At 40.8% G+C, this 19,023-nt stretch overlaps 1 protein-coding gene across 1 annotated transcript in view; it reads right to left on the bottom strand.

Annotated features, from left to right (window-relative positions):
* Window positions 1–5,024: 5,024 nt before the first annotated feature.
* Window positions 5,025–19,023, bottom strand: part of SPTLC1 (serine palmitoyltransferase long chain base subunit 1) — a 64,282-nt gene continuing 50,283 nt past the window's right edge. Inside the window, exons 12-15 of the mRNA XM_004428321.3 lie at window positions 17,968–18,022; window positions 11,336–11,453; window positions 8,052–8,125; window positions 5,025–6,436 (exon numbers count right to left, since the gene is read on the bottom strand). Coding sequence (XP_004428378.1) covers window positions 6,343–6,436; window positions 8,052–8,125; window positions 11,336–11,453; window positions 17,968–18,022 — 341 coding nt within the window. The 3' untranslated portion in view covers window positions 5,025–6,342. The remainder of the gene's footprint in view (window positions 6,437–8,051; window positions 8,126–11,335; window positions 11,454–17,967; window positions 18,023–19,023) is intronic.

The following is a 19,023-nucleotide window of genomic DNA, read 5'->3' as shown; positions in this document are numbered from 1 at the left end:
TTGAAAATCACAAACTATCCAAACTCAGCACAACAAAATAGATAACATGAATAGTCCTATAATCATTAAGGAAATAGAATTTGTAATTAAAAACTTCCTGAAAAAGAAATCTCCAGGATCTAGATGTTTTCAAACAGAGAATTTCTCCAAACATTTAAAGAAGAAACAATATCAATTTTACAAAATCTCTTCCAGTAAAGAGAAGCGGAGGCAACACTTTTCATTTTATGAGGTCACTATTACCTTGAAACCAAAACCAGACAGAGACAGTACATAAAAAGAATACATCAATATCTCTCATGAACTTAGATGCAAAAATCCTCAACAAAATATTAGCAAATTGAATCCAGCAATGTATTAAAAGAATTAAACATCATGACCAAGTGAGGTTTATTCCAGGGATGCAAAGCTGGCTCAACATTAATAAATCAACCAATGTAATCCACCAGATCAATAGGCCAAATCACTTGCATGTCCATTTCCGTCTTATCTGCTTCCCAGAGGACCTGAACTTCATTTGTTTGCTAATGGCTATATACTAAAAACCCCATAGCAACTTAATTAGAGAAATTTAATAGAGACACTTTAGATGGATTTTCTTTACAATAAATTACAAGGTAAAGATGCCCACTACCACCACCACTATTTAATAGTGCTCTGAAGGTGCTGGACAATGCTGTAACAAAAGAAAAAGAAATAAGAGGTATAAGGAACATCTACCAAGAAAAAAACACAAGAACAAACAAACTATTAGAACACATACAGGAGTTCAGCAAGCTTTCTAGATCAACTTACAAAAATTAATGGCCTTTCTCTACACCAGCAATAACTGACTAGTAAATATAATAAAAGTAAGATATAAATTACAATAACTAAAAGTATAACATATCTAGGAATTATTCAAAAATCCAAAATTCCTCTATGGGAAAACTTAGAAACTCTAATAAAGGAGATCAAAGATCTGAATAAACACAGAGACATCCCAAACTCTTTGGTAGGACCATTAAATATTATAAGTTGATTCTTCCTCAATTAATCTATGAATGAAAGGCAATATCAGTCAAAATTCCAGCTGGATTTTTTTAAGGAATTCAACTAAAGTTATTTTAAAAAATATATATATGAAGGAATAAAATCTATGATTAGTGAAGTCAATTTTAGAGAAAACAAAGAGTGTGTTCTGTCAGATCTTAAGACACGCTAAGTGGCTGTAGCTCAATAAACATATAGTAAAATTGGCACAAGAACAGATGAACAGACCAAGGGAACATGACAGCTTAGTGATTGACCCATGTTTGTACGAGACTTAATATAAGATAAAGTATAAAAATCAATTAAAGGAGAAACAACGGATTGTTTGGTGAATGATTTGAGAAAATAGTCTCACTATATGAAGAAGAATGAAAACAAAATTGGATCCCTACTTATTCCCAGATACAGGGGTAGACTCTAGATGGATCGAAGACCTAAAGGTGAAAGTTAAAGATATAAAATCAATAGAGAGCTAAGAGTGCTGAAGAAGTCCTTAAAACTACAAAAAGCACAAATTGTAAGGAAAAAAATTGATGGCTCTCATTACATCAAATTTAGGCTTCTGTTCAATGAGGCAGCTAAGATACAGATGATAGATATTTAACAATGCAGTAGCATGAAACCATAAGGGGTTATTACCTAGCGTAAACCAGGAGCTCCAAGAATAACAAACAAGTGAAAGGGAGTAATTCAAATGGAAAAATGGGGAAAGGATACGTGCAAAATATTTTCAAAATAGATCCTAATTACTGCTTAGGGTTGATAAATGAGAAAATACAGGCATAATATCATTTAGACAAATATTTGGTTCTCCAGGAGAAACAGAGAGAAAATGGTTTAAGTGGTTGCCTCTTGAAAGCATGGCTGAAGATTGGAACAGTTGGGGTAGAAATCCTTCAATATAATTTGATTTTTTAACCATGTGTATGTAATACTTTGCTGATATTTTTAAATTTTAAAAGAAAAAGAATATCAAATAGCCTCATTCATATCTTTCAAAAAGTTAAAGGGAATATCTCAATTTAAGAGTCATCCAGACAGTAATAATTATACTGAAAAGGTTGCATAAAAATGAAAATAAAATTTGAGAAGTCCTTGACCATTACTTCTGCAAATATATTTTCTGCTCCTTTCTCTTTTCTCCTCCTCTTGTCTGCTCCTCCATACAAATATATTGGTATGCTTGATATTGCCCCACAGGTGTCTGAGGCTCTATCCATTTTTCTTCCACTGTTATGCAATCTCTTCTTCAGATTGGTTATTTTCTACTTATCTATCGTCAAGTTCACTGATCCTCTGTTGTGTCTCTCTTAAAGAGTTCTTTATTTCAGTTTTTTTCAACTCCAGAATTTCCATTTTACTTTTTAAATAATTTCTTTGTTGAAATTTGAGTCATTGTTGTCATGCTTTAATTTTTATAAACATGGTTTTGTATAGTTCTTTAATATATTTGTAGTAACTGCCTTGAAATCTTTACTAAATCCAACATCTGGTGACAATCAAGATAGATTCTACTGGGTGCCTTTTTTTTTTCCTGAGTATGGGTCACACTTTTTCATTTCTTTGCAAACCTTGTAATCTATGAAATTAATTCATGCTTCGAATGTATGATCAATGTCTGTGAAATTCCATGTATGTTTGAGAATAAGCTTATTCCTTAGTATCTGGGAGGAAAGCTTGATACTGCCATATGATCTATCTTATTATATTGCTTAGGTCATCTACAGCCCTATTTATTTTTTGCCCACTCGACTTTTCTTGGATTGAAAGTTCAAACCTCCTATTCTTAAGTGCATTTCTCTTCTTCCTTGAATCTCTATAGTATCTGCTTTGTGAATGTGGGTTGTGATATTTAGTGCAAAATTATTCATAACTGTTTTATCATTATTGAATCGTGTCCTTTAGCATTACATGCTTAATGTCTTTGGCCTGAATTCTACCTAGAGACATCAGGATTACTACCTCTGCTTCCTTCTGTTTCCATTTTTCCTTATGTTTAGCCTTTCTGAGTCATTGAGTTTAGGTGTGTCTCTTGAGTATAGCACAGCATGGCATTCTGCTTTGTGAACCCACTTGAAAATTTTTCTTGGAGTAGGCATTAAGTGACTGCACATCTACTGGTATGATTAATATATTTGGTCTCAACTCATGCTATTTTGTTGTATTTTCTGTGTATGTTTATTTTTTCCCTCTATGAGGTCTAATTTATTTTGCTTTTTTTTTAAAAGAATCTAGGAAAGTTTGTTTTGCTCTACTAGTTATCTTTACACTCATAACTTCTTATAATACCCTTAATCCTGTTTCTTAATCTTCCAGTATTTCATCACTTCTAGATGGTATCCTTGTAGCCCATCACCGACTCACCGAGCTTATTCGGCTTTCCCTCTTGCTCCTCCCCTATTCAGTGGTACCACTGCTACTCTGTCAGCCCGCACCACTCACATACTCTTCTCCCACTTGTCCCATCTCATATCTAAGCAAATATATTCACTACTCCTGTCTACTCTTTTGATGAAATTTCCTCAGTTATTTCTTGATTAGATGAAGCTGTCCCCTAGCACATTCCTCAGGAAGGGCTCATGAACACAGTATTGAGCTCTCATTTTAATTGTTTTTCTATAAACTTGCTCCTTGAAAGATAGCTTTTCTGGATACAAAGTCCCTGATTCACATTTCTTTTTTCCTTGAATTTCTTGAAAATGCTGCTCCACTTTGGTTTGGCTTTGTATGTTGCTGTTGCAATATGACGACTATCTGTGTTCCATCATCCTCCAGCCTCCTAGCCCTTTCTCCTCTTTACCAGGCAATAAGTAGGGAAATCAAGTTTAAGTATTCTCTACAGCATAATCCATACTGTAGGTCTAGGTTATGGATGGTTTTATTTGATGTCGTCATAAGGATGGCGCTTTGGAAAGATGAAGATATTCAGATTTAGGTGGCCATGATTATCCTCAAACATCTCTATCTTCTGGGACTAAGGTTTTATATCCACAAGGAAAGATGGCATCAGGCCCACACATCAGATTATTATTGTCTTATTGCATAGATTTTAAGATTCACCTTTTCCACCCACATTATAATATCTCTGATATTGAAATGCATCTTACAACTGATGGCATATTACAGACAGCAGAGGTTTTTTTCTTTCAGTGGTACATAAAATAAATGCACATGGTCCAATTAGTGGAGTTCTGAATTTGATGAAGTACTGCTATCTTTTCTGTCCTAACTTGCCTCCATGCCTCACTTTTCTGAGTTGGAACCTTGCTGTAGACAACAAAAAGGGAGCAGCTGTGTGGTTCCTTCTCCCCCCGTGGGCAACTGCGTTGAGTAGAAATGGGCTCCAAATGGTTTCCACGCCGCTCACCCCAGCCACTGCCTTTCTCCACACAATTATAGAGCACTTCAGAACCTCTCACCGCTCCTAAAGAGAAATGTGTAACCTGCTTCAGATTTGAGATGACTGGTTTTTCTTAGCATTTTGCCTCATTTTGATATAAATTTATTGTTTCTAGCAGATATTTGTTGTGGTGTACATTATTGGACTGTGGTCACTCTATAGTTTTAACAGAAAGACTTTATTTTTGTTTAAAATGTTGGTGTATTTCAAGGATTGAGAATGAATAATGTGTGTTGTCCCACCACCTTTCCCAGGAATGTCTAATCGTTCTTTTCAAGTGGCAGTAAACACCTAGACGTTGCCATTTTGATTGAGAAAGTATTGTAAAAGAAGCTGTAAAGTTACTATCCTTGTCTGTTTATAACACAGTGGTTCTGGTATTGTTTTAGTCCTATGTGGCCAAGACTTAAATCAGTAGGAACCCAGGAAATTTCAGATACTATACATTGAAGGAGGCACTAAGAAATTAAATTACTATCTTTTAAACCCTCCCGCCCCCACCACACACACAAAGAATACCATCCTAGGTTTGCAAAAAAGGTACAATCAAGAGACTATTCTGTTGAACATGTTACATATGCAAATAGACTGATTATCAGGAATGTAGATTTATTTCATTAAAAAACAAACAAAACAAAACAGATTCACCCCCAAAGAGTACTGTATCCTTTAAAGCAGCAGCAATCACAAGGCACATATGTACGAAATACTGCAAGCAAAATAGAAACTCAACATTAAAAAGTATGTTATTTAAAAAGATGTTGAAGACCATCTGTTAATATGAACAGAGACTATAAAAATGACATTATTTATTTATTTTTACAATTTTATTCCTTTACCTCTGATAAGACAATGGTGTAATATTTATGCACTATCTTGTGGCATGTATCACAGACATTCATACCCCCTAACTTGGATTGCTAAAGAAAAAACAGATAGCTAAAGTACAGCTTAAAATTTTTATTTTTGGTGCTCTCACATCCTTCTTAGCTATTTGGAATTCACAAGCTGAAAAGAAAAAAAATTCTCATTTACCTTAGCTTAGAAAAAGCCTATAGTTATATGTCCCTAGGCAACCCACTATACAAAAAAGGAAGACATTCAAGATATTCTAAAATTTCAAGGACATGATTTATATTCTGCCATCATCACAGTAACCCTCTCCCTAAAACAGATTAGAAGTCAACACATAATAACTGTAAAGATCAGTTATATTAAAATAAAATAGTATCTGATTTAAATTATTGCTCACTTAGGAAGTATAATGACTATTCTGTGGGTAGGGATGCTAAGATTAGCTGTTAGAAATGGTGTAACATCACTAGTGTATATAAAAATTCTAGGATTCAAATACATTATAATGAAAAGTTTATAATAATCACACAAAAAGTGTTCCTTTATATATTAGCCACCACTGAGCTTCACACGATGAAGACTGAAAAAGATGTGCCTGAATTAGAGCCTCAAGAATACACTTTGTTCTCGTATGCCAAAGTGTTCCTCTAAGCTTTAATGCTGCAGACCTTTTTCTACGAAACAGTAAGGAGTGCTTACAGAATCTTTCATTAGAAGGGAGAGAAGACAAACTGAAGCTCCATTTTCAAACAATGACAACAAAAAGGAATATAAAATACTAGTATAATAAAACCTTTAAATAGTACTAAATAGCATAATTTAAATACCAAGTTATATGCTATCATTAGTTTTTCTCTTAAAAAAATCAGTTCCTGGGCTTTTAGATGTGTTTTCTTTTTAAAAATAGCCGGCATCTTTCTCTTGGTCACCCACCGAGTCCACATCCACACCACCTGGTCACCCCCGGCAGGTATCCGCAGGCCTCTTCCAGCTCACTCCGCAGTGACCGAGGCCTGTCTGTGTGCTGTGTGGCGGGCGGCCACCAGGCCCCGAGACTAAAGCAGCACAGCCTGGGCCACCTCCTTGATGGTGGACGCGGCTCGTTCCAGTTCCTCTTCCGTCTGTTCCACTGTGACCACAACCCTGATGCTGAGAAATAAGTAAGGACACAAATCGCCAAGTAAGAGTCGACACCAAGGGTCAGCCGCCACCTGTCCTGCGGATAAAGCTCTGCTGGCGCATGGCCCTGCCCCCTAGGGACCCACAGTCCGCAGCTGCTTCCTCACCACCCCGGCAGGCCAAGCAGTCGCGCCAGCGACCCATGACCTGCACGCCTACAGCAGCTCCCACCCGGCCATTCACAGAAGCCTGCCGCTCCTGGCCGGGACTATCGGTGTGAGTGTAGGCAAGGGAACCTCACAGTGCCCAGGGACGCCAGGAAACTCTGTCCTTTAAATAATCTGTTGCTTCAAGCAGTATGAGGCCCAAAGCAGGAATTCAAATTTCTCAAATTAATGAGTGGTTGGTTGCTCATATTTATAATTCAGTAAGTCATGTGGAAGTTCCATAATTCTTTAAGGCAAGGGAGAAATTTTCAGAAAACTCAAGACAAATAACAGCTTGACAACGTAATTCTACCTCTGTCCTCCTCACTTACCCCTGCAAACATCCGCTTCACCCACTGGACACATCTATTAACCCGCACTGTGCTGGGCATGGAGTCCCAAGGACACAAAATAAACGCAGCCCCTGTTCTGAAACACAGGCTCACACCTCTGGATGGGTGCAATGAAAGACGGGGGGGGCAGATCTTTGGGTGCTTTCGAGCTGCTGTCAGAGTGGTCTTCCAGAACCCTAGCCTGGCACTCCATGTCTGCATAGTGCTCCGACTCCATGAGCTCTCCGGGTCCTTCTTGGGCCTTCTCCAGGCCTCCTCCCACTGCTGCCTCTCAAACATGTGTCTGGCTCCCCAGATGCCCTTGGAGGTCTCCACACCATGGCACACCCTGATGGAAGGCACGACGTCCACCAAGTGTCGACAAGCTTGTGTGACATACCGGGTTCGGCTTAAGCATCACCTGCTCTCGGAAGCCTGAGTCACCCTCAGGCCAGAACCAACCATGCCCTCCTTCTCTGTGACCTCCCTGACACCACACCATGACCTCACACACTCATGTTCTGGATGTTTACTCCTCTGACTCTACTGTAAGTGCTTAGGGGACAGAATCAGGATGTTTTGTTGAATGCACACCAATTTTAAATCACGAGTCGAGGTGCCTTCCCATGTAAGGCTTCTAGAACCTCTCTAGATTTTACCCACTGTTGCTTTGTTTTTCCCTGGGTGGTTTATAAAGGTTTGCTGGGTGAAGTACGCCACAGTGCTCTGGCCAGTGGCGGGATGAGCACCACCACCCAGACGTGCCCCTCCTGCAGGACTGTCCTCGTGGAGGACACTGCTGGCTTGGTACGTGCTGCCACGGCGCAGTGGCAGATATCTGCTGATCGGAACGTCAGCTGTCCCAGTTCATTCCTGGGATCTCAGATAGTTTGTTAAATTAACTGGGAAGGTGCAGAGTCCTGAGGGGCTTTTCAGTTAAAACTTGAAAACCTCTAGTTTAAGAACAGAATACAGGTAATGCACTATATTTTAATGATACTCGTTCTTCTTTATCCTGTGGTAGTCTTTCAAAACTTTTCAAAATATAATTTCAAACAGAGTTTAAAGTAGAAAAAAAAGTAAGGTCGTATTTTAATGTCCACCAACCTGGGAGGAGGGAGGCACTTTTCTTCTTTCTCCAAGTAGCGTGCCTGGGTCAGTGCGATGCCCCTGTCCATGCACTGTGTGAGGAAAAGAACACATCTGCGACCTGGACAGCAGACGCTGCCGTAATCAGAACAGGAAGGTACGCTGAACTGCTCTCCTCAACAGTAGTTTTAATTCATGTTTCCAATTATAACTGCTAGAAGACAATACCACAACATAATCTCAAGCGGCACTATTCTAATCTCGAGCAGCACTATCCTGCAGAACTTTCTGCAATGATGAAGGTGTTTGCTCTGTGCTGTCCAGCACAGGAGCCACGAGCCCATGTGGCCATCCAGCACTTGGAGATATGGCTAGAGCCACCGAGAGACTGAACTTTCAGTTTGACTTAATTTAAATTTAAATAGCCACAGCTGCCTAGCGGCTACCATCTTAGACAAAGCCAAGTTAGGACATGGGGAAACAGTACCAGCAAAGCCCGGTGGGCTAACCAAGAGATGGACTTAAGAAAGACGCCAGCAGAGTCGTTTCAGAGAGCAACCGCTCACTTCAAATATTAGCAATACCTCTGATTCCCGTGTGCTACATTTGGCCAGGTGCTACCAGACACTGGAGAGTCTGGTGTCACATTTTCTACACAGCTTTCCTATACATTAACCACCTGCCAACATTTGTAAAAGAATTAAAACATTCTTTAACAAAATAAAGAAAGCATAAAAATCAGATCAAGGTAACAGGTTACGAGGGTTTCTTTTTTGGGGTGATGAAAATGTTTTGGAATGAGACAGTGATGGTTGCACAACCGTGTGAATATACTAAAAACCACTCAACAGTATACTTTAAAAAGGTGAATTTTATGGTATCTGAATCATATTTTTTAAAAAATCTATCAGAGCAAGGGGTGGTGTAAAGGAAAGAACAATTACTCCCAGTGTGTGGCACTGAGTATCTGCTTGGAAAGGGGCTGTTTTGTGAGCTGCAAGGCACGCTGCCCTCAGCTAGGACAAGATGGAAACACCACCAGGCAATGACGACAGACCTCTGCTGATTCTACATTCTGGACGTGTACTTGGAAACATGCACTCCTCCTGGAAACATCTGGACTGGCTCTGCTTCTAGCCCTGGCTAGTGAAGAAACATAAACTATCGCTCAGTTTGTAAAAACAGGGTTCTGTCAAGCAACTCAACAAAAACTTGGCAAAACCTCTCAGTTCTACAAAGCTTGAACAAGAGTCACAGTACCGCGAGTCTCTTCTCTCCCTCAAATATTAAAAAGAAAAAGCAGAGAAGAGCAGGACAAAAGATTTTTAAGATGGAAGCTGTGAGATGCAAAGAAACTGTGAGAGCTTTCTTCTTCCTTCCTCCAGATGCCAAGTCTGCAGAGAGTACCCTGTCCTCCCCAGAGACCTTGTTCTCCTCTCATTCAGCTCTCAGGATGATTTCCTGAAGACAGCCTGTCCCGAGCTGGGGCCCACAGAGAGAACTGGGGGATCTGGGAGTTGTCCATGGACTGCCACCTTCTCTTTTCGTCAGGAGGATAATCTACATCGGTGCAGAATATTAGTATCAAGTCCTCTCATTCACGTGCCCTCCTCTGTGTCTCTCTCTGGCACCAAGCAGTAGTAAGACCTAAAGCAGTGCAATCCAGTGAGGAAAGAACAGAGGTGGATTTAATACGAAACTGACACCCCAGCACCTAGAGAAGGCCCATGCCCCATGACACGAAGCCTATGTGCAGAATCGTCCTGAGGGGGGTCGAGAGAGACCCAGGAGAAAGACGGCGCCATCGCGAACTCCAACATGGGACACGCAGCCTCAAGGGCCCGCTCTGCAGCAGTCCAGTTTGGAAAGAATACTCAGCTGTCAAACAAAGGTAATGTGATGAATCTGACTTTTACTGGTGTGTTCATTTAGCTTGTATTTAACTTATAAATTTCTTTCAGTATCATGTTTGTATTAGAACTCTAATCACAAGGATGCTGTACCTCCGTTTATGTGTGTACACATTTAAGTACCATGACAATAAAAACACCAAGGCAGTAAGATAGGTCTGTGGGATGCTTTTTCCCCTTAAAGAGAGTCTGTCTCTTTTCTCATCTGCAGAGCTGTACCTGAGGGGACATCTGTGACATTTCCTCACCCGCAAGGCTAGAGTTACACCAGCCCAATCACTCATAATCTGACACATTTCCTTAGTTAGGAGTCTCAGATTCTGGGTTTGGTTTCCTTTTGGTTTTTATGACGACTGACTAGAAGGCCATACACTGCACGAAGCTCTCCACGAACCCGTTATTCCAGGTGATGTGGTTGACTTCAGACTGCGGTCCCCATGGAGCAGCCACGTGACTGTGGACAAGGGCCTGACCTTCCTGAGCCACAGCTGGGCAGAGACACACGACAGATGACAGCCACCACTATGACCCTGACACCTGGCAGCATGGGTTCCAAGCAGGAGCCTCCGGAAGGAACCATCAGCAGGAACAAGCGGGACAAGGAAGCAGAATGAAGCCTGTTTTCATTCTCAAGTACCTACTAGACGCATTTCAGAGTGAGGTGAAAGGCCACGCCACCCCCAGGCACACACGCTCACGGCGCTGCAGGGCCACCTGACATTTCTCTACGAGGAGGAGCAGCAACACAGAGGACAGTGAGGAGGGCAGGACTCCAGGAGACGCCGCTCTACCGAACAGTTAACAGCGAAGTTACAATTAGTAGTAAAATGTCCTTCAGGAGACAAAGCCATTTAAATCAACCTCCCAAATTAGGCGTGGTCAAGAAGTGGCCTTTCTTCCTTACTTCGTGGTTACAAGAGTATTCTAACCCGTTTCTGAGCTCTGCTGGGTGTTCACCCCCAGACAGCCAGCTGTCCAGTGTTGTGTGCAATCACTACAGGCAATGCTGTCCCCACCCACATGTATGAAAACCTGGCCTTGTAAATGGTAAGCAACGGGTTTTCTGGAAGGTTCATTATTCAGTGTAGAAGCAAAGTACATTTTAATACAACATGGCACAGAACACAACTTCAGCGTGAACTGAAAACGGACCCAATGGGATAAATTGCAGCCTGTCAGTAGGGATGTGCTACAGACTCAACTGGGCGGGCGACACGCCGGGAAGGCTGCCCATTAGAACAATTCCCTGTCACCAGAGAGGTGACCAGCAGTTTCCATCATATCTTATCTTTTGGGGCAAAGAGATCATTCTGAAAAATGACATTTAAAAAATTGCTTGGGTTCAGGGCAGAAAGGGTACGAGGAGATTCACTCAAATAACTAGATACTTACTTGATTTACAATTTCCTGAAGTAGCTTAACATCCTTTTCTCGTGATCCAGTGCTCTCTTCTAGCTGCAGGTGAAATGCTGGAGAAAGTGATTCTCCCACCACTTTCAATCCAGAAATGCTGAAGAAGGAAACACACCAACAAGCAAAAATCCCTTCTAGCCTCAGGCAGGTCGCACAGAAATAATTTCACAAAGTCTGCATTAACGAATGTAACAGAGCGGGGCCGGCCCCGTGGCTTAGCAGTTAAGTGCACGTGCTCTGCTACTGGCGGCCCAGGTTCGGATCCCGGGCGTGCACCGACACACCACTTCTCCAGCCATGCTGAGGTGGCGTCCCACATACAGCAACTAGAAGGATGTGCAACTATGACATACAACTATCTACTGGGGCTTTGGGGAGAAAAAGGGAAAAAAAGGAGGAGGATTGGCAATAGATGTTAGCTCAGGGCCGGTCTTCCTCAGCAAAAAAAAAAGAGGAGGATTGGCATGGATGCTAGCTCAGGGCTGATCTTCCTCACAAAAAAAAAAAAAAAAAAGAATGTAACAGAAACTTCTGACTTTTACAGGAAACATCATGTGGTGGGATTCCAGCCCTGACAGAGAAGGGTAAAGTGCATGCTCTGGGCAGTGCTTCCTAGTCTAGGACAGCCCTGCAACGCTGTTTCTGTGAGCACAGCTGGGAAGAAGGCTCCTGTCCCAATGGACGCCTCTGGCTCACAGGAAACACAAGAGTCATCCCCAGTCTCCCACCAGGAGACTGCAGGCCCTGCTCTCTCACCCACCTCGGCTCGGGTGGTCCCGTTCTCACAGGCCTGCTCCCCACCGCCTCCCTGGGGGCTTTCCTCATCACTCACTTTAGGGAAGAGTCCGAGTTATCATTTTCTCTTACTTACTCTGCTTCCTGCACTACTTATTACAGTTGATAATGTTATATTTCCCTGATTATTATCTAAGTCTTCAGGTTTTGTCTTTTATAAATTTACAGGGATGACTCCTCACATTAAAGATGTTATATATGTATTTCTTTTTTTTTTGAGGAAGATTAGCCCTGAGCTAAAATCTGCTGTCAATCCTCCTCCTTTTTGCTGAGGAAGATTGGCCCTGGGCTAACATCCTTGCCCATCTTCCTCTACTTTACAGGGGACACCGCCACAGCACGGCTTTGATAAGCGGTGTGTTGGTGGGTGCCCGGGATCCAAACCTGCGAACCCTGGGCCAGTGAAGCGGAGCACACGAACCCAATCGCTACACCACTGGACCAGCCCCCTAAAGATGTTATACTTTGATCACCAGCAATACGTTTAGACTGTAAAGATTCCTTCTTATTTGCATGTTTAATTTTAAATTTTACTTGAATTATGATTATTTTCTTCTTAAGATTAACAGCACAGAAACCTGCTGCTTCTCAGGGAGGAAGAGAGATTTCTTTAGGGGTGAAATCCTGTATTGTCAAATGATTATTACAGATGTCATGAGAACCGTAGGCCATATTATTTAGTTACGTTCATTTAAAGGCCATTTTTTAATTCTATAATAAAAACATTGTTTGATTTTTGACCTATCTCCTAGAACACAAATGGTGATACATGCCTATTTGAAATTGGCTAAATATGTTAGATTGCTTTCATTTAGTTTCGCTTTACCTAGGAAGATTTGCTTTTCTCTTTTAATGAAATGAGCACAAAAAGCACTTGGTTGCATATTTTATTCCTCAAATATGTGTAAGACTCAACAAGCTTTTTTACTGAATGACTACTGTGTGCCAGGTATCATGTGAGGTGCCGGAAGCTAACCTCGCTTGCCTTTCAAACCACCCTTGAGCATTATTAATTAGTGTCTCCTCTCTTTAAATGTAATACATCATGCTAAGATCTCTCAATAAACCAGACTGCAGATTTGAATCATGGAATCTTAGAATCTAGGGCTTCTGGAATGTGGGGGAACCTTCTAGATTAGTTGTTTTACTAATGTAGAAACTAAGCAACATGCTTTCAAAACCCATTTCCTAGGTGAATTTTGAATGTGTTAAACTTGTACACAAAGAACTATCAATGGTTTTAGGTCCTGTACTCTCAGGGAGAACTTAAAAAATTGCTTTTCAAATAGCATTTCATACGAATTAAATGGCCCGGATTTTCCTTAATTAAATGGCCTGGACATACAAGTCCCCTGCAGCCCAGTAGAGCTTGTTATTCTATCAAACGGGCTCATCTCACATGTTGAGTGGGGACAGGCTGGTGGGAGAAGGAATGAAACAGAATGCCCTCTTTCTGGCTGCCTGGATGCTGAACGTCAGATAAAAGTTTAAAACCAAATGGACAAAGAATTATAGTTCAAGTTCAGAAACTCAGAGCCCATTATACTTTTTAAAGAAAAATTTTGGAGAGTCTATTATTTTATCCAAATAGGTAAATACTAAGCACAAAGCAAGGTCCAGGGACAGAACAATCAACAATCCAGACATGGTCTCCATCACGTGCCGAGTCTGGGAGAGCGCCGACACGAATAACTGTATGTTGGAATTTGGGGACTCTTCAAGTTTCAGCAAGGAATCAGACTAGCATAGGCTGCTGACTTCCTCCTCCAAAGGCAACCTCAGAGGTGAGAGAAGTGAATCACTGACCAGAGGACACTAAAAACATTACCTAGAACTGAAGACTGAAAATACTGCCTTAGAATGTTTATCTTTAAGATATTTATTGGAAAATAAGAAATAAAACCAATAACCTAAATGTAAGAAGCTAAAAAAAGAGTAAGAACACAATTCAATGAAACAAGAAAGAACAAAAAATAAGGAAGAAATCAATTAAGGAAAATAAATATAATAAATAAAAAACAAAACCAAACTTAAAAAATTGTGCTAGGCAAAATCCTGGAAAGCGGGGCTGGCCTGGTGGCATAGCGGTTAAGTTCGCACGTTACGCTATGTTCTGCTTCCGTGGCCCGGGGTTTGCTGGTTCAGATCCTGGGCATGGACCTACTCACCACTCATCAAACTATGCTGAGGTGGTGTCCCATATAGAAGAGCTATGACTCTACAATTATGACACACAACTACGTACCGGGGCTTTGGGGAGAAAAAAGAAAAAGAGGAAGATTGGCAACAGATGTTAGCGCAGGGCCAATCTTCCTCAAAAAAAAAAAAAAATTCCTGGAAAGATTATCATAAAAATGGAAAAGACAGAAACAGAAAACAAAAAGGGGAAATAATATAGACACAAGAGAGATAACCATCGAGTATGCCCAACCCAAAGGCCCCAAACCTAGCGAGTCATAGAGGGGGGTCCTGCTTTGAAGAAATAATTTCCAATTTCTTCCAACTTTGAACAAACAAACAAGCCTAGAAGGCTGATGGATATAAGACCAGTTTAGAGGAAACAATAATATTCTTATAAATTAGCAATAATCAAGTAGAAAATATAAGAGAAAAAACAACTCCACTCATAATAGCAACAAAACCTATAGGTTATCTAGAAATTCCCCTTAAATGTCCCATAAAGATACAGGGGTTTTAGGAAAAAAACTTTAAATTTCATTAAAAGACACAAAAGAAGATTCAAATAAGTGGAGAGATCATGTTCATGGATGCAAATTCCCTCCACATTAATCCTAAAATTTAATGCAATTACAATTAAAATTCTAGCAATTTTTCAACGGCACTTGAATTTATTCCAAAACTCATATAGTGATAAAAACAGATATAGCAATAAAAAGTCTGAGGATTGAGCAAATAAACCAATGAAGTGGAAGAGAGAGTTAAAAAACAGATCCACAGGCTGGCCCTGTGGCATAGTGGTTAAGTTCAGTGCGTCTGCTTCGGCAGCCCGGATTCATGGGTTTGGATCCCAGGCATGGACTTACACCACTCATCAGCCATGCTGTGGCAGTGACCCACATATAAAGAGGAGGAAGACTGACACAGATGTTAGTTCAGGGCTAATCTTCCTCAGCAAAAAAACCCAAAAAACAAAAACAAAAAAATCAGATCCAGGTATAAATGGGAAACTGGTATATGACAGAGATGGTTGGCAGCACTAGTCAGTACAAGAAAGGATGTGGTGTTTGGGTGATATTTAAAACCTGACCTCACTAGTCTTAAAACAAACTGAGACATCCCTCTCTTGACCCCATTTCTTCCTCCAGCCATTGCTCTGTTCCTCTTTACAGCAAAACTCCTCAAAATAGTTATCTAAGTTGTGCCCAATTCCTCCTTCCCAGTCCCTCTGGAATCTGCTTCGATGAGGCTTTTTGGCCCCACTACTGCCCTGAAACTGCTAATCAAGTTGCAATAATTTCCACATTACAAAATCAAAGGATCAACTCTCAGTTCTCTCACCTGGTCTAGCAGCAGCAGTATGGCTGACCTCCTACTTACATACTTTCTTCACTTGGCTTCCAGAACCCTAGACTCCTCTGGTTTGCCTCTTCCTCACTGGCCACTTATTCTCCATCTCCTTGGCTGGTTTCTGACTTCTTCACACTGAAATGCTTGAAATACTATCTATATGCTAATGACTCAAAAATGTAGCTCTAGCTCAGGCCTCTCCCTTAAATTTCAAATTGAATATCCAACTGCTACTCTCTACCCGATGTCTGATGGCATTTGAAGCTTAACATATCCAACACGGACTTCCCCAACAAACGACCTTCCCCAAAGAGTTCTGCCCATCTCACTCACTACCAACTCCATCTAGTTGCTCAGACCAAAAACCTTAAGACCAACCTAGAGTCTTCTCTTTCTCATTCACCCTGCATAGGAACTTCTGGCAAATCCAGGTTGCTCTACTTTCAAAGGATATCCAAAATCCAAACACTTCCCACTGCTACTATGAAGGTCAGAGTCACCATCACCTTATGCATGCAGCACTGCAACGATCTCCTCACTGGTCTTCTTGCCTCTGTACTTGTCACTATATAATCTATTTTCTACACTACACAAGAGTAATTTTGCTGAGACATAAGTTTAGTCATGTCATGCCACTCTTGCTAAGAACCAAGCCAAGCCTTCTTCTCTGAGCCAGGTTCTTGTCATGGCCAACAAGGCGCTGCATACTCTGGCCACCATTACCTGGCCCTTATCTTCCACTAGGTGCTCCCACTTCTCCCCTCTTACCACACTGGCTTCCCTGCTGTTTCGTTTCCAGTTCCCTCTAAATATCTAGATGCCTGCACAATGTGCTCCCACACCTCCTTTCCTGTGTTTCGTATGAGGTGCCTGAGGAAGCCTCCAAGTAGAGATACTGAGTAAGCCACCGGATGAGGGACCTGGAGCCCTGAAGAGTGGGACAGACTGGAGATACAAATTTGTGAGCTGCCCACATAGAGATGTTAGGAAACGATTTGAAGCTCCAGGTGTGGAAGAAGATGGTTCTCCAAGAAGGTAACAGAGAAAAGAGGAGCCAAGACCAAGCCCTGGAGAGGAGGATGTTAAAAGAAAGCCTTCAGAGGAGACCAAGATAAAGCAGTTCAAAGAGGCAGAAGAAAAACCAGAAGTGGGGCAGTGTAACAGAATCCAAAGAAGGAAAGAGTGGTCAACTGCGGTGAAAGCTACTGAGGTAAATAAGACAGGCTCTGAAGAGTGCCCGCTGGATTTAGCAACACAGCAGTCACTGGTGCCCTCCAAAGGAACAGTCTGGGTCAAGTGCAAGAGCTAACTTCTGGAAAAGGTTAGCTACGAGGAGAAGCTGGTTGGTGTTCCTGAATTTACAGTGACTCCAACGTGCTGGGCTGTGTTGGTATATTAATATTTCATAAACCAATGTAACTGGAACTAATACAAATAATATTTCTCTCCCATAAATCATGCAAGAACTTTTGTTACTACCATGTAGACACACCCAGAACTTTAATTATTTCTGCCTCTGCTTTATCTGGAACAGCTGCAATCTGCTCATTCATCAACTGCTCTTTTCTTTTAGTAAAGTCTCTAGTTTCTGTATCTGGCAATAGAGATAGGACTTTCACGACCAAAAAGGCACATTTCATCTTAGGAAGGGCAAAAAGAAACACTTGGGGCAACGTGAGATCATTTTCTATAAGGCCAGAAATCTGCCTGAGGATGTCACCAATCTCAATTTTTTTCTCAACTCTAGAGGAATCTTAAGGAACTACTCTTGTGTAGTTAAAACAAACAAAAATACTTATAAGGTTCACTTCAATTTCACTTGTTTCTTTTCTTGCATTAATTTACAATAAAACGGTGATTTTCTAAAAAGTGACATGGACAGTATGAATCCGATGTCATCTAATGACACCACACACGATCACGTCCTTTCATCTGTATAGATGTAGAGAGATTCTCCAATGGTGGTTTCTGGTGGTAGGATGCTAGGTTGTTATTTTCATCTTTCTATCTTTTGTACTGCTATAATACTTTATTAATGAGCTTGCATCATTTTTAGAAAAACAAAGTCCTGATTCTTTAAAATAATGGCAAAGTGAATGCTCTGACTTTATACAAACAGACCAATTTGAGTGAACTGAGTTTTTGGTTTCTTAGCTGCAATTCAGTCAAATTGACCCAAGCCTATTAAATATACTCAAAACCAAAGAGGTGACAGCCAAAATTTTTCATCAGTTGTTTAAATGTGGTGCAGATAAACTTTAGGTTGGTTGAAAATACATAAAACTTACCCTTGTAAAACTTTATGAATTCGTTTGCACTTTTCTTTCAACACTGCAAAAATACCTGAATGAAAAAAATGCATTTGACAGTATATTTGGAAGATCTGATTTTACTAATTCAAAATATTTTTAAAGACCAAGTTCAAGTTCATCAATTTAAAATGCTGCAAATCCTTCCACATACTAATAACACACAAATAGACAGCCAGTAACTCTCTGAAGGCCCCAGCTCTCATCTTTGGCACATACCAGCTGGCACCTCTGCACCCCACTTTCAGCAAAACCTAGGATGAGGTTTTTCACAACAAAACAATGGCTCGTGCTCTTATCAAGAGTCTGTAAATAATTTGGCTAAGAATAAAAGGGAACAAATATATGACTTATTCCTGGACCCTAAACAATTTGGTAAAAAATAAGATACTGTAGTAATGTTTATGATCTATTTCCTTGATGTTCTCCCTTTATTCAAGGAAAATTCAAAAACTAAAATATCTGAGCAGGGGACAAGAGTGCCAGGCCATCTGACAAGCAAGATATGAATGTGCACAGACACACTCACATTTCCTGATTCTCTGACTTAAAACCAATGTTGAAAATTTAGAAATTTAGAAAATTTAAAATTTAGAAATTCCAAGTAAGGCCTGCTTTCCCACTTTCGTTTCAGGCTCTGGTGAGGAGGTGCTACCACAGCTCAAAGTCACACTTTACATTTAGTTGCCTCTGCCCGTTAAGTGAGCTTTAGTGGTTGGTAAACCAGGTTTGGCCTCAGTAACAACGGATGATTCAAAAGCTGAAGGTGAAAACTAGATAACAGTTATAAAATTATATATATACCAAAAATTAGTAGCACATTTCAGCTAATTTCTCAAAAAACAACAAACCAAAGGACAACTGGCCCAGAGCAGAGCCCTCCTCCTTCAGGCCTCTCCGCCGACCACGGGAGCCAGGCCCGCTTTGGGTCCAGCTCCAGGAACAGGAGAGCAGCTCTAAACTGAATCCCCAAGGCAGGGACACCTTCACTGCCATTCTTCCTACAAATGCCAGGTAATGTAATTCAGAGCCAGA

This window comes from Ceratotherium simum, chromosome 20, assembly GCF_057802395.1.
Source record: "Ceratotherium simum simum isolate JZ-2026a chromosome 20, ASM5780239v1, whole genome shotgun sequence".
Classification (NCBI taxonomy): domain Eukaryota; kingdom Metazoa; phylum Chordata; class Mammalia; order Perissodactyla; family Rhinocerotidae; genus Ceratotherium; species Ceratotherium simum.
This window is presented reverse-complemented; position numbering and strand designations above follow the sequence as displayed.